Here is a 19188-nt window from a genome sequence, read left to right on the forward strand (position 1 = left end):
TGTTTTATATAAAACTCTTTAATTAAATTAGCTTATTTAAGAACACATAAATATTGGTTATAATAAAAAAGTACACGAAACAAGAATGCTACAATTTGGAATAAAACATCACAGTCTGCTATAGTAGTGGTCATCTTAATAATAATGTTGATGAATGCAGAAACCTATTTAAACAACAGAAATGCAAAACGACTCTCCTCCTCTCTGACGTCCCTCTAAAAACAAAAATTAACATCCATCATTAGCACCTTCTCTCTATAAAGCCTCCTTCAGTGTCTATGTTTCATGACCTTTGATGACCTGTTAGTAATAGTGATGTTGTCCTGAATAAAATTTAATTTCCTGTAACAGAGCAGATAATTCAGGGACACAGGTTTCATTTCATCACGGCTTTTCAGTGGTCTTTGGTCGCTTGGTAAAAAGTGTGATGTGAACCAATCAGGACTCAGTGACATTTAAATTTAAATGTGACGACAGCTGGGAGGCCGTTTGTTTTTGCTGCCCGCACCACCCCTCGAACCCATCGAGCAGAACAGAGCAAATGATGCAAAAAAAGAAGTGAAATTTTGCAGGAACTGTGCATGTTGGTGAGTGTAAATGACCAACTAACTCACCGTTAAATGAGTGTTTTAACCTGAGGCGGTGTCATGTATGTGGTAGATTTATGGATCTCCATAAAGAAGGATCTTCCTGCATGGCCAGTGTCTGATTGACAAACTTCAGCATGCCTGTCAGTGAACTCATATCAGCCTGTTCCTCCTGACCCACCAGAGTGCTCACAGACTCCCTCCTCGAATCACTGAGCAGCTTGCCTTCATCCCTCTCCATCACGATGCCTTCCACGTCTGGATTTCTGTCACTTTCTCTGTCCACCATGTAAGTAAGCGGGTTGAAGGAGTTATCAGAGATTACTGTGGCATCTGAGGCACTGAGGCCCTGCCAGCTGTGGTCCACTGTGTCTGGTAAAGAGGAAATTGAGTGTGACAAAGACTCCCATGGTTGCTTACTCAAAGCCTCTCTCAGTGTGGCTTTTACGCTCTCAGGGAGGTCCAAGGAGGAGTCAATACTGCTGCTCTGCAGCCAGTCACACGTTTGTCGGCTCTCCGAGAGATGAAGAGCCGAAGTGGGTTTAAGGTTTGAGCGAGCAGAGGGTGATAAACACATCTGCGCATGTGTTGGGGAGCTTAGGTGTGTGGAATGGGCATGAGGAGGAGAGCTGATAGTCGTCTGAAGCTTTTTGGGGGAGGATGCAGGGGAAGGAGCAGAGAGGCAGAGCTGGGGAGAGTCTGTGACTTTGTGCAGAGAAGAGAGAGAGGTGCTGTGATTGTACAGATGTTGTCGGTCTGCAGCTCGTCCCAAACTGGAGATCCTGGCCTGGAGACGAGCCACCTCAGACTCCTGCCAGAACAGGGGAACATTAGCTTAAAAAACAAACTATCATAAAGAACTTACAACATGCAACTTTCATTATGCTGACTAAAGAAAGCTCTACCTTGATGAGGAGGGAATCACTGGAGGTCTCCACGGACTTCTCGGAGGCATGGAGCTGACTCTGGAGCTGGGCAGCCTCGACTCGGGTTTGATTTAGCACAGCAGTGAGATGCTCCAGCTGTGCCTGCAGACGACTGTTCTGGGCTCTAGTTTGCTCGTAAAGAGTCCTGCTCTGTTCCAGCTGAGTCTGGCTCTGAAGGTGCTGTGTCTGGCTCTGGTCTAACTGTGATTGGAGGTGAGTAGCTCGCTTCCAGGCGTGCTCAAGCTCCGTCTTAGTTTGGTCCAGCTGGGCTTTGGTCTGATCAAAGCGGACGCTGACTTCTTCGAGCTGGGTCTGGCTCTGCTGAAGTTTAACAGTGAGCTGTTCCTGAGAGGAGCGCATTGTGGAGGAGATCTGCTCCGAGACTTTGAGGAGCTGGCCTCGAGTCTCCTGAAGAGACTCCAGCTGGGAACAGAGTGAAAACAGACGCGTGAGAAAAGTGCTGCTTTTTTCCCCCCAATGACAGAAAGTTTAAAATAAATTAGTTAAATGGAACCTGATATATGAAATATAAATATGAGCATTATTGTTTGACTGCTTCATGATGTGGTTTTGATGTGTTCTAATAAACTCACACTAAACGTTGCAAAAAGACAAAGAAGCAAAACCAACATGTTCTCAGCTATGCGTAACAGAGATGAAGTAACATGAGAAAAGATACTATAAAATAAGGAAATCATATGGCGTCACTGACGTGTAAAAGTCAAATATAAATAAAAAAGAGGAAAACAAATCAGACTGAAACAGGAACAATATTTAGGACTACAGAACATGAAAAACCACAAAGGCTTAAACACATACTGACTCACGGACAGGAAGCTGACAGAAATAGTGCTGACCAAGAAGTTTGGGCTCTATTAGGATAAATCCACAATAAGTGTCTGAAATTTACTTCTCAACTCTCTGGAAAACTGAAGAGGTAGATAAAATCCAAATGTCACACAGATTATTTTAGAGGCCAAAATAATAGATTGGGCTTTGTGTCACATAAATTAAATTAAGTACATTTCATGGAATTCAAGATTTATTATTTAAGTTATTAGTTTTTTATCTTTGGTGCAAACACATCAGGTGCACCATCAAGTGTTGTGGACCCTGAGTTAAATTAAAATCAGCAGATCTAAGGCAAACTCTACACGGCACACAACGTTGAGGTTTCCCATTAGAACAGTCTACAGTTAGTTTACTGTTAACAGAGCAGTCTGTCACCAGTCTTGAGACAACAGTACCTCTTTGCTATGCTGCTCCCTCTCCAGCTCCAGCTCCTGCTCTAAGCCGGTGACCATGCCCTGAAGCCTGGCCTCCGACTGCAGCCAGCGCGCCTCCTTCAGAGTCAGCTCCTCCTCTACGGCACACAGCTGGGCCTCCTGCACACACACCACAGCCAAATTAATGATAGAAACCGATGTACAACATGAAGAAGAGGGTTTTTCCTGCATAGATATAATTTGTTCTGCCACCAAAGGAAAATCAGTGGCCTTTAATTCAGTCACTCATGAACTCCAGCATACTTTATAAATAGCAAGAAAGAAGAGGAAAACAAGTAGACCTCTGTTAAGTATGGTATATTGATTTTAACAGAAGTTAAGGCAGGAGGCCTTAAGACCCCTGTTGTTTAATCCAAACCAATCATGCTTCATTCCCTAAAGGCCGATTCTGCACCAGGAGAAATCCTGTAATGTCATTAATTACTTAATGAATGTCACTGATGCTTCCTGCTGATAGCAGTGAACACACTGAGCATGAGCATCAAGATTGCTCAGTGGCAGACCAGCGAGCTGCTCTCAGGTCTCACTAAGTGACAGTTTGAACACCCCCACCAACTATTACCTTACACAGGGACATGCAGGCAAAGCTAATGGATCTAATATGATCAAGAAACAAACAGTGTTTTGACGATACCGTCTCTTTGGTCTGCAGCTTGGAGGCATCCAGCTCTCTGCTCAGACCCTCACAGTGACCCTGAGTTTCTTCAAGCTCTTTGAGAACTTTCTGAAGTTTCTGCTGACATGCAAACAGCTCCTGAGACTCCTGACAACACAAACACACACATATGCAAAAAGACAAAGTTGTGGTCAAAAGTTTACATGCACTCATCATTGGCATGAATGTCGAATGACTGTACAGGGCTCTGGACTAACTTTTTGCCACGGTTGCACTGGTGCGCCTTTTTTTCTTAGGCGCACCAGCACAAAACTTAAGTGCACCCAAATTTTTCAACCACATTGCTTAACAGCTGTACAGCAGACATTCTTTAATAACTTTAAAAATAAAAAGTGAGCACACAAGTTTGAATTTTATGTGGATTTTCTTTGATCCAAATTAGGTCAAAAGTATAAATACAGACTCAAATATATACTTTCATCCCCATTATTATTTGGTTAAATGCCCCCATGTTGCACTTTGACCAGACACTCTTGGCAGTAACCAGCAAGCTTCTGGCATAATACTGGGTGAATATTTAACAACGCTTTTGGGCAAAATTGGTAGAGTTCATTGAAATTGAGGTTGGTTTCTTGGCACTGATCCAGCCTTTAAATATTGTCCACAACTTTTTCTAACAGGTTTTAGTTTGGGGGATGGGGAAGGCAAGCTTAATGCTAGCCCACTTTATCCATTTCAAAACCAGTTTTGATCTCAGTTTGGTGTAATTGTCCTGTTGAGACATCCTGTTTTGTCCAAGTTTCATCTGTCTAGCTGCTGATTTGAGGTTAAGTTGAAGAACTTAGAGGTAGTCCTCCTTCTTCATTATTTCATTCACTTTGAGCAATGAACCAGTACCACAGGTGGAAAACAGCTCCACAGCATGATACTACCACCACCATGCTTGAGAGATGGTACAGTGTTCTTAGCTCCAAGTTTACTCCTCCAAACATACTTCTTATCATTGTGGTCTCAATCTCTGTTTCTTCTGACTAGAAGGTATTTGACTCGTCTATGTGGGCAGCTGCAAATTTCAGTCGGGCTTGAAGGTGTTATCCTGAAGTTCCAGCAGTTTCCAGTTCATAGTAGGCATCAGCCTTGGTGGTTCCTGGGTTGTTCCTGAACATCCAAACCAAATTCCTCTCATCTGAGAGTGATGGTTTCGGTCTTCTTCCAGACCTTGACAAGTTTGAATAACTTATATTTACCTCCAATTGTTTGAACTGAATTAGCAGTTGTGTAGACCTTCTTAACTTGTGCAAATCTACAATACTCCTTCTTAGATCTTCTCTGATTTACAATCCAATGAGTCCTGTCACACAAATCCATTTTATGCTGGACAAGAGAAACTAGCAGAGGTCAATCATGATCACTAATGAGAAGGTAAGCCTTTGTTAAGTTCAAAGACAGGAACCACTTATTAAATGTTTTAGTGAGTCTATGTATTTATTTGAGCCTGTGTGTATACTTTTGACCTTGTGTGGATTAGAGAAAATGAAAAATAAACTGAAACCTGTGCACCCGATTTTGTTCTTTGAAGTCATTAAAGATGTATGTTGTATGATCACTCCATCCTGGAACCAGAGCAGTTCAAGAAAATCATTAAAATCCCCAAATTACCATGACTAGTGTATGTAAACTGTACATCAGCACAGTGTGTTATCTAAATCATACCAATCATGAGTTCATTTTCTAACTCTATAACTGACTCTAAACTAGATCTGTACATCTCTTCAGAGCAGCTGCTTCTGTTTACCCAGACTACAGCATGGAAATTAGATTTATGAAGTAACAACACAAGATAAATGCAAACATAAGGTACGCAAACATTCGTGGAACTGACTGTGTTTGATTAACATCTCATATTAAAGCTGCTCCATATCCAAATATCCTACAGTTTAATCTAGCTGCAAACAACTTGATGAAATATGCAGCACAAAAAGACTGAAAGATGCAAAAAGGGACGTAAACATCGTTCTGTTTTTTGTTTTCTTAGTGAGAAGAAGCACACAAAACATTGTCAGTTCATTCATTCTATTTTCCCATTCTTCTAATGCCGGTCCAACTGAAAAATATCCCTCAAGGCAAACCCAGTGACACACTTGCTCTGAGCTCTGACCTTCATGTTTCTGTCAGTGAGCTCCCTCTGTGCGTCCCTCAGCTCTCTCTCTCTGGCTTCCAGGCTCTGCTGCAGAGACTCCACCTTCCTCTCCAGCTCCTGCTTGTGCTCTTTGATGGCTACGTCCAGTTGGCCAAGCTGAACACAACAGGATGTCGAGAAAGAGGAAAATGATGAGTCATGGCAGCAAACTATGGTACGGATTAAATGAACTGTACATCAGCTATGCTTGTGTGCGTCTGGGATGTACCAGCTTTGCTCTCTGTTGGAGCTCCCCCTGTCTTTCCCTCAGGGAGTTGTCCATGTCTAAAACCTCGTGAGTTCTCTCCTCCAGCTCCCTTTGGGTCTCCCTGTAAAGTCATACACACAAATACTTACAGCATAAAAAGACATTATTAAATGTTAAACAGCAAATTATTTTCTCTGGATAAATACACAAAACAGATCTCATCTGAGCACATGACGCCATGCTCTCACCTCAGCTGGACAGTCAGTTTTTCCACTGAGGCTTGCCGCTCATCTGAAACCTTTTGGGTTTTCTGTAAAACATCCTTGAGTTCCTGTAGTTGCTTCAGAGTGTCAGCCAACTCGTTCTGCACCATCTGCAGCTGCCCCTCTAAGATTTCGACTTTCTGAGAACAGCTGCGCCGATCTGCCTCACTACGATTAAGCGCCTTCTCCAGATCCATAACTAGGAGGGTGAGAGGTTTGTTAAGTTGTGTTTGTGTTAATGCTCCTAGTATTTAAACAAGATAAAAGAATTCCACAAAACCTATGGAGAAAAACAAACACATCTTACCAATGTCATTCTTGCTGATGAGTTGGCTCTTTATGTGCTGCAGGCTCTCCTCCATACAGCTGATCTGAGAAGTCTTAACACCGACATCCTTCCTCAGACGCTCCAGCTCTGACTCCTTGGACACTAGCTCCTCCCTGCACTTTTTCACCTCTAATGTGAGATGTCTGCAGACAAAAAAAACCCCACAAATAAAAAAAAACAAACCATTATCTTGCAAGAAATTAGGCACACTTGCAGTTTTATAAGATTTAATTCAGCACAGCTGGAAAGATGTCCATGTCTTGGGAGTAGGAGACCCTCCAGAATTTTTAGAAACTAAACTGGCTCAGCAAATATTTCTTTCGATTCAAACTCTTAAAGTGCTTTTATTTTCTTGCTCCTTTTAAAGTGAGAACTGTAATGAAACTTTAACAAACCTCCATACAAACTGCATTAAACAGCTACAAAAGCGAATGACTGTTACGCCCATAATACCAAGCTTTGCATTTTAAAAAGCAAACATGGTTCTTATAACTAAAACTAGAGCTATAGTTTCTCTTATTTTAGCTGTGCTCACCTCACAGACTCTGAGAGCCGTTCATTCTGCTGGTTTATCTCCCGCAGCTTCTTCTCCTTCACCTGATTATCTTCCTGTCTCTTGCTTAATTCTTCCTGCAGAGACACTCGGGCTCGTTCCAGCTGCTGCTCCAGACCCGACACCTGCAGGCAGAGAGTACCAACAACAACATACACTTTGATTTGAATTATTGTTATTCCCTATGAATAAAAATAAACAGCAAACTGTTACAGTTTTACAAGCCGTATAAATCAGGAGACGCATCAGAAAAGATACTTAAAAATAAAAGTTATCGATGAAACGTGTCTAAGAAAAGGTCTGAATATTCGGGTACAGTCACTTTTCTGTGTGTTCTGAAGCTGTGTAATCTTTAGCATTTTCCATACATTCAACTAAAAATATGACAACAACTCTAAACGTACCACCTATAAATACAAAGCATAAATTACAATAAAACATGTATGCAAAATGCATTTTTCCCCAAGTTTACCTTCTAAGTGAGAAGGTTTTTGCTCCGTCTTAGCTCACCTGCCTGTGCAGCTGGCTTTGGCTCTCCTCCAGCTCAGAAACTCGAGCGCTGCTCTCTGTGAGCATGGTCTGCTGCTGCTGGAGAGAAAGCTGCAGCTGCAGGTTCTCCTCACTGGAGCGCTGACAAACCAGAGTGGTGCTGTGAAGCTTCTCCTGCAGAGAGGACACCTAAAAAGTAGGGAAGGAGTGGAGAACATGTGCCTCAGAAGTGGGTTTTGGATGAATTTGCATGAGTTTTCCTGCATTGTTACCAACACTGTACCTTCTCCTTGTTCCTCTCCAGCTCGGTCTCGTAGTTCTTCTTCATCTCTTCTATCTGCTGCAGGTATGAGTTCATCTCTTTTCTGCATGCTGACAGAGACGACTGCAGCTCACACACCTGGTGTAGAAACAAATTGGTAACTGCAGTTGTTGATGTGGTTTGATTCCTGGCTTGTTCTAGAAGTTCATGTCCAGTAAACCAAATCTGTTAGCAGTGTTATTTGTACACACCTTGGCTGCAGAGCGAGCTGCCTGCTCTTTGAAACTCTGGAGAAACTCCTCGTTCTGTCTGACTTCCACCTGCTTCTCCTGAAAACAATATCATTTCAGGTTTTTCATTCATAAACAGCATATGTACTGTGATGCATGTCTATTAAATGGTTCTCCGACTTCTACCGTCTACATGTCTTCTTCTGAAACAGAGGATGCATTTGTGGTCTTATGCTACAAGTGTTCTGACCTGTGTGAGCTGATCTAGAGAGTTCTGCAGCAACAGAGCTGTTCTCTGAGCCTCGTCTCGCTCCCTCTGGAGGGAACTCAACTCCTGCTCCATCTCTGCCACCCGAGGCTGAACCTCTTCCAGAGACAACTGCAGCTGCAGGAGACAGAAAATAATCTTACTACAAGGAATATTACAGTGCAGATTATCTCCATCTTTCCTCTTCTTTACCCTTTGGTTGCAGCACATTTAATATTACGCAGTATGATTAAATTCATAATACAGAGGTAAAAGACAAAGCTGTAGATCACCATTTGTATTCTTTGTTGCTGCTCTGTGAATTGGTGAGAATGAGACTGCTGACACTTTTCCAGAGACTGCTGATACTCTCGTTGCTTTTTGGTCAGCAGTGACTGGTAATGCTGGACGCTGCTGGTCTTCTCCTTTAATCAAAATGAAAAAAGAACCAAAGTGTGATTTGCCGTTGACTTTCTAAAAGTAGAAAAACTACATTTGAATCATAACCGCGTACCTGTAATTGAGTCTCCAGCTCAGTGTTTTTCAGTGCAGCCAGACTGTAGGCTGAAGTCTTCTCCTGTAACTGCTTTTCCAGTGCGGCAACTCGTGCCTTCTTCTTCTTTAACTGAGTTCAACAGAGACAGTTAATCTGTAAGTAACAGTCATGACTTTTGAAACTTGGAACAAAAGCTTACTGAGCTATAAAACTCGCTGTACACTTTACAATCTAGTGATTTATTACCTAAAATACTATACTATAAAATACTATACTGTACCCTTTGGTACATTTGGCTTGAGTTGTTCCAATAAAAAAAATCTGTAAGTAGAAATAATACTGTATGTGCTACACTGCTGTTAGCACTGGTGTGTGTGGAAAAATAAGAAAAAGTGTGTTACCTCTTTCTCTGTGTCTGTGGCTTGTTTGAGTTTGTCCAGCAGCTCTGTGTGGAGGCTCTGGTAGTGGGAGGCTCTCTGGGCCATGGAGCTCTGCAGGGAGGAGATTTCCTCCTGGGCCCTGCTCAGACGATCCTGAAGCCGCTCGATCAGGTTGCTCTGTTTCAGCCGCTCAGCTTCCTTTGACTGCAGCACTCGCGTGAGCTGCTGGTAGCCCTCACCTGCCGGGATTAACAGAGAGGACTGCAGTTGATGCATTTTTCTTTTTTCTGTTTTTTTTTAGGCATTTTTATGGATAGATATTGGAATTTATTTTTAACTTTACATTCCTTTTAAAACATCAAATCATTAACTAGTTCATAATTTATTCATTATACCATCTCATCCTAAACCCTAGCATCCTCTCCTCTCTGCATGTCCTCCTTCACTACACCCACAAGCTTTACTCTTTTTATTTTTTAGATTAAATAATTTCAGAGGCTGGTTTTAAACTCTTGCATTTTAAACTACATACACAAAGTGCAAAGAAATAAACTGTTAGTAATCAACAAATAATTTCCCTTTCAGTTTGAAAAAAAGAAGATGAAGAGTATGTTGCAAGTATGAACTGATTAATCTGATTGAGCCTACCTGGCTTTAGCTTCATCAGGTGTGCAGCTCCCGTATAGTCCACTGGGGGCAACATGCAAGGACTGGCACAGATTTGACCCAAAGTACCCTTTAAGAAGAAAAAAAAAGTGTGACAACAGTAACCATGTCTTTGCTTTGCACGATCAGCCATAAAGGGCGGCTTGTTTTGAGGAAGCAAATAAAATAATCACGTAGCACAACCTTGATTCAAAAACTGGGTAAGAACACAAACGACACACAGACGTCTCCCCACCTCCCGCAGATGCAGCAGGGACAGTATGGCCTCCAAGCCGGCCAGCTCTGTCTGGCTCAGCTGAGCCTCTTTCTGGCTCTGGGCGACCTTCTGCTCCTGGCTGTGGGTCACAGCCCGCAGGTCTTCCAGTTCCCTCCGCAAAGAGGCCACATCCCTGCACTCTGCACCTCGCTCCATAAGCTGCCGCTCCAGGTGCGAAGCTTTATGTCCAGCCTCTTCAATTTGGGCTTGGAGGCGAGCGGCCGCAGCCTTAAACTGTTTCACCTCCTCCGTCAGCTGACTGCGAGATAGACGAGGAGAAACTATGCAGATTAAACATGCTATGCAAGCACACAGAAATTTCCTTATAAAAGACAAAATCATCCCTTTTATGATTATTAGAAATCCTGCGAGCAATCAAAGAACTACATAACGATGCAGTTAAATTAAAAGTACCTAATTGTCTGTCTGTGTTCTGCCTTCTGTCTCTCCAGCTCAGTGCACTTCATCTCCAGCTCCTCTTTCTCTCGGTCACACTCTATGAGACTTCCTTTTAGTTTGTTTTCACTCTCCATCACCTGAAAACCACAAACCAAAACATATATTTCTGATGTTAACATGCAAGTAAAACTGTGTTTTTTAGTTTAAATCAATCAATATTTCAATAAACACACCCTTTTAAGCTTAATGGAAATTGTAGCCTTATAATCTTTGAAGGCTTCTTTGAGCTTCTCTGCATTTTCAAGTGCTTGATTCCTCTGTTGCTCTGCCCTGCAAGCCATGGTGTTGCACATGCGTTAGTAAAATACAGTAAATAATTCAACTAAACATAAGAAAATGTGATGCCCAATACAGACAGTCATACAGACAAAACACACTGTACCAGATTGTTTTCTTTTATTTTCACTCATATTTTAAACTGTACTGATTGAAATCATGAGCAGAGCTGAGCCTGGATATAAGCCCACCGTTTTCCTAACGCCGTCTTCTTTTCCAGCTCCTCCCTGAGTGTGCTCAGCTCTTCAGTAAGAGTCGCTACCACAATGTCGCTGTGAGCTGCAGCTTCCTGACAACACTCTGCCCTCAGCTCTGCTGCCCTGGGAAACACAGACAATACAGGTTATGCTATTAATGCCAAAATTAAAGGCACAGTTTCAAGAAACAAAAGGCAAACGTAATAAGTACATCTTGAAAAGCTCGAATAAAGAGCCACATTTCCACCCAGAGTGAACTTGATCTTTTGGGGACCTTTTTAAAGAAACTGAAAGGTTCCAGCTTGACTTACTCAAAAGTAAATAGAAACAGAATGCAATGATTTGCATACTTATAAACCCATATTCTATTTTATTAACAATAAAAAACAAATTAAATCTTTAAACTGAGAAAATCTACATATTTGAGAAAAATATTAACTCATTTTGAATTTGATGGCAGCAGTATGTCTAAATAAAAACTTGGGACATGGTCATGTGTACCACTGTGTAGCAACCCCCTTCTTTAACAACAGTCTGGAAACATCTGGAAACTAAGGAGACCAGCTGGACTTTTGGGAGAGGAATGTTGTCCTGTTTGTTCCCATCTTTGCCTGTTCCAATTTGTTATAGTTTTCATTTCATGATGCTCCAAATGTCTCCTGAAATATGCAAGGCCTTCCCTTCTAGATGGGAGCATATGTTGCTCTACAACCTGTATATACACCTTTCAGCACTGACGGTGCCTTTGCAGATGTGCAAGCTGTTAATTTCACAGCCTCTGATCCACCTCCAGGCATTCAAAGATGCCTTTTGATGGCTTTACCTGACCACAAACAGTTTTCCACTTTTCGTTAGTCCATTTGATGAAATATTCGCAGTCTCGCAACTTTACATTAAGGAACATTATTCTGAAATTCCTCCACAATTTGTAGATTATGTTTTTGTTTTGTTTTGTTTTTTTCAGACTGGTGAACCTCAGCCTCTCTTTTTATGCCCAATCATGTTACACACCTGCTCCCAACTAAACTGATTGTAAACTGTTCCTCCAGATGTTTCTTTTCAGTACCACTTACTTCTCCACCCATTTGTTGCACGCATTCCAAATTTTTTCAGATGTGCTGCTGCCATCAAATTCAAAATGAGCTAATATTTTTCATAAAAATCACTTTAAATGCTTGAGCTATGTTTTTTTATGTTCTGTTAAGAATAAAAACCTTGTGGATATTTCAGTCAATGACATACTTAAGTTCTTTGGCCTGAGCCTCCAGCTCCGCTTCAAGCTGACGAATCTGTTCACTCATGACCACCACATTGTTGTGAACCCCAGCCCTAGGGCCCCTGAGGTAGACCTGCAAAAGAACACAGATAACCCATGTGTACACTTTCTGCTAGTTATTACGGGAGACTTGTCATATCATATTTGACATTTCAAGAAAAAAACACTGAAATCTAACACTAATTTAACACTGCATTCATCTGCAGCAGACTAACCCACAGTCTTTAAAGATTTAACAAGCTCCACTTAAAAATAATAATAAAATTAAAAATCACATGTGTAATATCATACCTGAGATTTGGAGGTAGCCATTTCATACTGCATTGCATCCAGGTCACTGATGAGCTGCTCATCCTGCAGAGTCAGACAGGCGTTTTCCTGCCGCACACAGCCAACCTTCTTCCTCGAAGCAGAAATGGACTCCATCTCTACAGAATAAGTGTTGAATGATGATGACAAACAAAGGCATGACACAGGAGTGGATGAGAAACGTTTATTTTTTTTACCCTAGAGCTGCTATGTAACACTAGATCTGCTCATTTTTTGAACAACTTACTCAGTTTTATGTGTATAGAAAATATAGACCACTAACCAGCCCACACCTGGGTAGTCACCCTTTATGCAAACAAAACTAGCCCACCAAAATAGTTTCTCTCATTTGAGGGAACAATTACCGAATTCATGGACGTGCATACCTTTATACAGCATGTAACATAGTCCGATGTGACAGATAATGTGTAAATGATATTCAAACACTTTTTTTCTTAGTCTTTCACTCAGAAATAACTCCATTGCCCTTTACCTTTGACTTGGAGGAGGTGGGACCTACCAGCAAAAATCCGTCTCTCAGCCGTCCCACAAGATATTATAACATCAGGCAGCCAGGACTGAACCTGTTCATCACCACGGCCATCTGACTGACTGCAGACCAGCGAGAGGAAACCAAGAGAAGAGGGTGGACGGCTCGAAAACAGAATCATACTACATATTTGCAGGTTTCTGTTACAAAAAACACCAGCTACAGGTTGGGTCTCTGTGATTACTCACCTCAGCTTCTGTGTAGGCTGAGCTCCCTCAAACCGATTAGCTCTTTGATGTCAAACATCAGACTATTACCGGGTGCATATTTAGCTTTCCGGCGCTGAAGCAACATTTACCGCTTGTGTGAACGGTTGAAAAGCTCCAGAAGACCTTTAACTTCATCAGCATGTGGCTATGTTTTAAGTATCCGAGGCTACACCAGAACAACTACGCTCGCTAAATGTAAACAGTGTTGCTCGATGGATCAACAGGTGGCTAACTCCTCAACCTTATCACTGTTTTCACAGCAAAAAGCCACCAAACGACCCACAGGCAGCATTAACTTTTCAACTAAAAATTTACTTTTTATTGTTCTTACGCTATAAAAGCATATCATACGCATTTATCGTTTCTACTGTGACAAATCTTTACACGTTACCCTATGCAGTTGCAATGAAGGAGAAGGTATCCAAAACAGTTTGTAATTCCTAGTCTCCGCCTACAACTAACAACCAACCTTGCTATTGGGTAATACTGAGTTGCCTGTGAATTGATTGGTGAAGAGGGATAGCCGCGAACAACGGCGCGTGTGGTGTGCCAAAAAGTGATTGCCTGCCAAAAACTGATTTCCAATGTTTCTGTGTATTTTTTCTGTGTAATATCTTTACGTATGTTCGTAAATAGACTTCGGTGAACAGGGTTTACAAAGGGGTTATATATAGAATTAGTTGAATATAGTTGTATCTTTACAATTCTGTGTATTGTACTTACATTATAACCAATCCTTTATCCCCACTTAAAATATTTTTACAGAACCATTGTAATATTTGTTGCCATTTGTGCTGTCCTCTTGGCGAGCTTACTCTTACAAAATACATTTTTAATGTTAATGAGATTTTTTAAACTGCATAAATAAAGGTTATATAAAAGTCACTGCCAAAAACTGATTGCGACTTGCCCCTTGGCAGCTCCACTGTGGCCTCTCCTTCTCACAGGAACTGCCAACAGAGCAGGTATGAATGTTGCCTGATGGGACATACACAACTCACAAGTTCCTGGCTCTCACGGCTCCTGTGCAGCGGGAGCATCCATACTCTTCCAACATAGTGCAATGGCTCTTCTGGCTTGAAGTGGTCCATAGTCCAGTAATTTAGTTTGTTTTTCCGGTTGCGTAAATTCCCTTGGGTATATTCCAAGTACACAGAGTTTACCCTTTAAAGGGATTTTTACCTTAAACACTTCAGACAGACATTTGATAACATCTTTCCAAAATTCCTGGATTTTAGGACATTCCCATAAACATTTAGTACAGATGTCTGGAATATCATTGGACATATGATAAAGCTTGGCAGGTGTTATATAGGTTATTATTGGTTGCAGTCATTTTCATCCATGTCCTCTTGGATCTCCCTTCTCCAAGCATCCAGAGTCTTTGGAGGGAAGCATCAATAAATTATAATATATAGAGAGAAAACCTTTTCCCTTTGTATTCTTAACACATACCTCCTCTATTTTTGTTAATGGTGGAATTCAGCAATCTTTTGCAGTTTTGATGACAAATTATTTTTCAGTTGTAAATATTTAAAAAAGTGCTTTGGGGGTGTTAAATGTGTTTCACATAACTAAGCATGCTGTCTGCATATAGGTCTTTAACTTTTTTGAATACCTTTATTTTTCCATATTTTAAATCCTCCATAATTTTCACGAGGCGTAAACTTTTCATTTCCCCAAATAGGGGTGAATTGCAAAAGTGATGGAGGATCGCCCACATGTTTATGTGCTGCATGCCAAATTATAGTTGTATTATTCAAGAAAGGGTTCTTTGTACTCTTTTTTAATGTCTTAGTGTCTGAAGAATATAGAAAAGTGTTTAACGGAAGATCTGGAACAGATTTTTGCTCAATGTCAACCCAGGCTGGAGGTGTTGTTGGGCAGAAATAATGGGTGGCTGATGTTAGTTGGCCGGCCATATAATACCATCTGAGGTTGGGGACTTGGAGACCCCCTCTTTCATAGGGCAAGTAAAGTAGTTTTAAGCAGAGCCTTGCCTTCCTATTATTCCAAATAAATTGGTTAAATAGTTTGTTTAAAATGTAAAAAAAAAATGAAGTTGGTAGAGGCAACGGAAGTGTTTGGAAATAATATAAAAATGTTGGTAAAATTGTCATTTTTAGGATATTTATCTGGCCTATCATAGATACAGGCAGGTTTATCCAACAGTTTAGCGTTTCTTCTTACAAGGGGATCATAAATGATTGAGGTTATGTCCTTGAGGCTTGGGGTAATCATAATGCCTACATATTTAAGATAAGATAAGATAAGATAAGATAACCTTTATTAGTCCAACACGTGGGAAATTTGTTTTGTCACAGCAGGAAGTGGACAGTGCAAAAGTTATGAGGCAAAAATTAGAATACAATAAGAATAAATACAGTACACAACTGTACAGAATAGAATAAAATAAAATACTATATACAGTAGAATAAAATAAAATAAATATACAATAAGATAAAAATAGAATACAAATACAAATACTATATACAACTGAGTAAAAATACAACGATGACAGAAAGGATTATTGGACTTGGTATTAATGCATATGTATGGATGTGTGTGCTTGATCAGTTAAAGTCTTTATTATGGAGTCTGACAGCAGTGGGGAGGAAAGACCTGCGAAATCTCTCCGTCCCACACCGTGGGTGCCGCAGTCTCCCACTGAAGGAGCTGCTCAGTGCTGTCACAGTCTGCTGCATGGGGTGGGAGATGTTGTCCAACAGGGATGACAGCTTAGCCGCCGTTCTCCTGTCACTCACCACCTCCACTGGGTCCAGAGGGCATCCTAGAACAGAGCTGGCCCTTCGGATCACCCTGTTCAGTCTCTTCCTGTCCCCAGCAGAGATGCTGCCGCCCCAGCAGACCACACCATAAAAGATAGCAGAAGCCACAACAGAGTCATAGAAGGTCTTCAGGAGTGGGCCCTCCACTCCAAACGACCTGAGTCTCCGCAGCAGGTACAGCCTGCTCTGCCCTTTCCTGTAGAGGGCGTCTGAGTTATGAGTCCAGTCCAGTCTATTTAAAGCCTGTTGTAGTTGTTTTAAATGGGGTGGCAATAACAGACCACCTTCTTTCTTTCTCATTAAGAAACATTAATTCTGATTTAGAATTGTTAATTTTGTATCCTGAAAATTCTCCAATTTTTTTTTATTAATGCTACTAAAATAGGGATACTATCTTTCAGATTAGTCAAAATATATAATATCATCTGCAAATAAAGAAATTAGATGGTCTCTTCCTCTAATTCTGGTACCTGATATTTCTGTATTTGCTCTCACAGCTATGCCTAGAGAGTCTATTGCTAACACAAAAAGAATTGGTGAAGGAGAAACCCTTCTACAAAACAGTCGAGCCAGGAATTTGTTACTTCTGAATGTCCTGGTGAGCTTCCACCTTTTACAGGTGGGTGCAGCCTGAATAATCCAAGTATGCAAACTAAATATCACAGGAGATCTTATGAGACCACAAACACTGACAGGTCCAGTTCAGAGAGACAGGTTTAGCTGAGGTAAAGCCTGGAGGACAGCAAGCAGCTGCACCCATGAATGTCAGTACCCACCTGTCACAAAGAGCAGCCTTTCCATGCCTGACTCTGCATAACTGTAAGCACTGAAGAATTTTAAATGATGAGTCACCTAAAGAAATCTTCTTGTGCACAGTTGTTATAAAGGGAAAAATAAACGTTTGCTGATCTGCCCCCCATAATTTCAACATTATGAGTAAATTAATGCAGGTATGAGAATCAGACCTCAGCTGTTGTCTCATACTGGTATGTCCCTGCCTGTTGACCTGTGGATCGTTTTCCTCTTGCTTTTTGCCTGTATTTTGTACTTTTGATTTTGTATTCAAATGTGGTGTTCTCAAATGTGCCTATTAAAAGCTGTATTAAATGTAGGGGTGGGTTAAAAAAATGTGATTCAAATCTATTTTAGCTTGAATAACACGATGATTAATTAAATCCTGAATTGACTTTTAAATATAAATGTATTTTCCCAGAAGCACCAGAATCTCAGGTTACAGCTCACAAAGATATTTCAACAACCACCAAACAGCTGAAACAATCTTGTTTTTCTGTTTTATCCTCACTTTGACACAAATGCGTCTGCTGTGATGCTTACACCTCTGATGAAGTCTCACAAGTGTTGTACTGTTAAATTATCAGATTCAAAATCTTTCTGAGTCAAATTTGAATCGATTATAGAAATCAGTGGCGATACTCAGCCCTAGTTACCACAGGCGAACCTCAACGTGGAGCTAGCTCCCAGAAATAAAGCAGACAAGAGGACACTGCACGTGATCTCCCTCTCGCTGTATATTTTATAAATACCTTTTTAGACACTCGTGGTCCTGCCGTGAGTGCACACGTGGCAGTTAGACATGAGAAACAGGACAGTTGAAAATATCTGACTTTATTAATCCTTTAACAAAACAGGTTTTCAAAAATCACATCAACCTATATAATGATGTATAAAAATGTAATAAGAAAAATCTCAAAAGACAAAGCAGACATTACATGTATGTTCTTTGGCTACAGAAGCCTGCTGGAAGCCAGTGGTAGCAACATGTCGGCTGAGACACTGACTGAGTAGAGAGTAGCTTGAAATACACTGACTATACCCCTACAAAGAAGACATGTCAGTGTCTGTGTGTTTTAACAAAAGCAGAAACATCTCCAAAAAGAGATACCAACTGAATACTCACCTATTGCAATGATATACAGCATTTTATATTCCAGTGATTGTGTTATGACCCAGTTTAAAACAAGTAGGTTTTGCAACAGACCACAAATGACTTATCAAAAACTTACGTATGGAAATATGGTCAAAAGTAATGACACATGGAGGGTCGTCTTAAAAAAAAATTTTTTTTTTATATATATATATATAAAATAAAATAAAATACTGATGAGCAACACTATGAGAACAACTTACACTAAATCCTCCTGCCACACAGCGAAGAGACATATGCATTGCAGTGACATTTTTGGGGCATATCCTGAGTGTGTAGACCACAAGGTGAACTTGACATGAAAGCAAAAACAAAAAAACCCAAGTGCAATGTTTTTTGTTGTACACACGCGCACACGCATGCACACACACGGACGCACACGCACACAAAACTGAGAGCCTGAGTCAAATGATCATAACGATGAACTTTCCTTCTGTTGAGTCATGCGGTCCAGTTAAATACGCAAACAGCTTTAACAAGGACTAACATGCATAGGGAACAATTCTGAACTCCTGGTGGGTATATAACATTCATTTTATGCAGGATTTTATTTTACTATCAGACAAAATGAAAAAACAAAAAACAAGTTAGGTTCTTTAATTCAAATCAAAACACTTTAAAAAGGAGATTTATGTAGACAAAAACAAAGTGACACAATTTACCAAGAATGCCCTTATATATGGGCTTGTGAATTTTAGAGATTAATTATAAGAATCCCACGCTTGAATTTAAACTATTAGGAGTAGACAAATACATTTTTAAAAATTGAGAACGTTACCATCCATGACAAATACTGCCTTGTATAAGCTGAAATGATCTAACTGTTACTGAAAATGAGCTGGCGACCTAACGGATATTCCATCAACTTGATGTGTGAAGTGAATCCATGATTAAAATAACAAAAAACTGCCCCGCTGAACAGAAAAGTCAAGAGACAGAACAAGTAGAAAGGGTAATAATCAATGTAGTATACTTCTATATAAAACAATAAACATTTGCAGCAGCACATCTCTTTTGCTTCGAGTTTCTCCTTAACCGCTCACAAACGAGCACACTTTCCAACAGAGCTGAACAACATGCCTGCCAAAGGCACTGAGAGGTACTCGTAGCTGGGACTAGAGAGAGACGGGGCACGACTGTGGGTGCAGATTATTATTTACCTCATTTGGTGGTGGTGGTAGGGTGGGGGGGGGGAAGGAAAAAAAA

The 19188-nt window shown here is 40.8% G+C and overlaps 1 protein-coding gene across 1 annotated transcript; it reads right to left on the reverse strand.

Moving 5' to 3' along the window:
* On the reverse strand, positions 1–13277 carry ccdc18 (coiled-coil domain containing 18; the record flags this gene model as incomplete). The annotated part of the gene is made up of 25 exons (XM_080292742.1): positions 1–1398; positions 1493–1936; positions 2761–2898; positions 3434–3562; positions 5574–5711; positions 5824–5923; positions 6051–6264; positions 6373–6536; positions 6929–7071; positions 7457–7624; positions 7719–7835; positions 7949–8026; positions 8178–8312; positions 8468–8599; positions 8689–8799; positions 9072–9289; positions 9699–9786; positions 9952–10231; positions 10387–10508; positions 10605–10701; positions 10899–11027; positions 12147–12253; positions 12472–12608; positions 12983–13101; positions 13228–13277. Coding segments are annotated over 25 exons (4311 nt in total), but the record flags the coding sequence as incomplete, so codon positions are not given.
* Between the last annotated feature and the right edge of the window lie 5911 nt (positions 13278–19188).

The sequence above is a fragment of the Astatotilapia calliptera genome, chromosome 18 (assembly GCF_964374335.1).
Source record: "Astatotilapia calliptera chromosome 18, fAstCal68.1, whole genome shotgun sequence".
NCBI lineage: Eukaryota > Metazoa > Chordata > Actinopteri > Cichliformes > Cichlidae > Astatotilapia > Astatotilapia calliptera.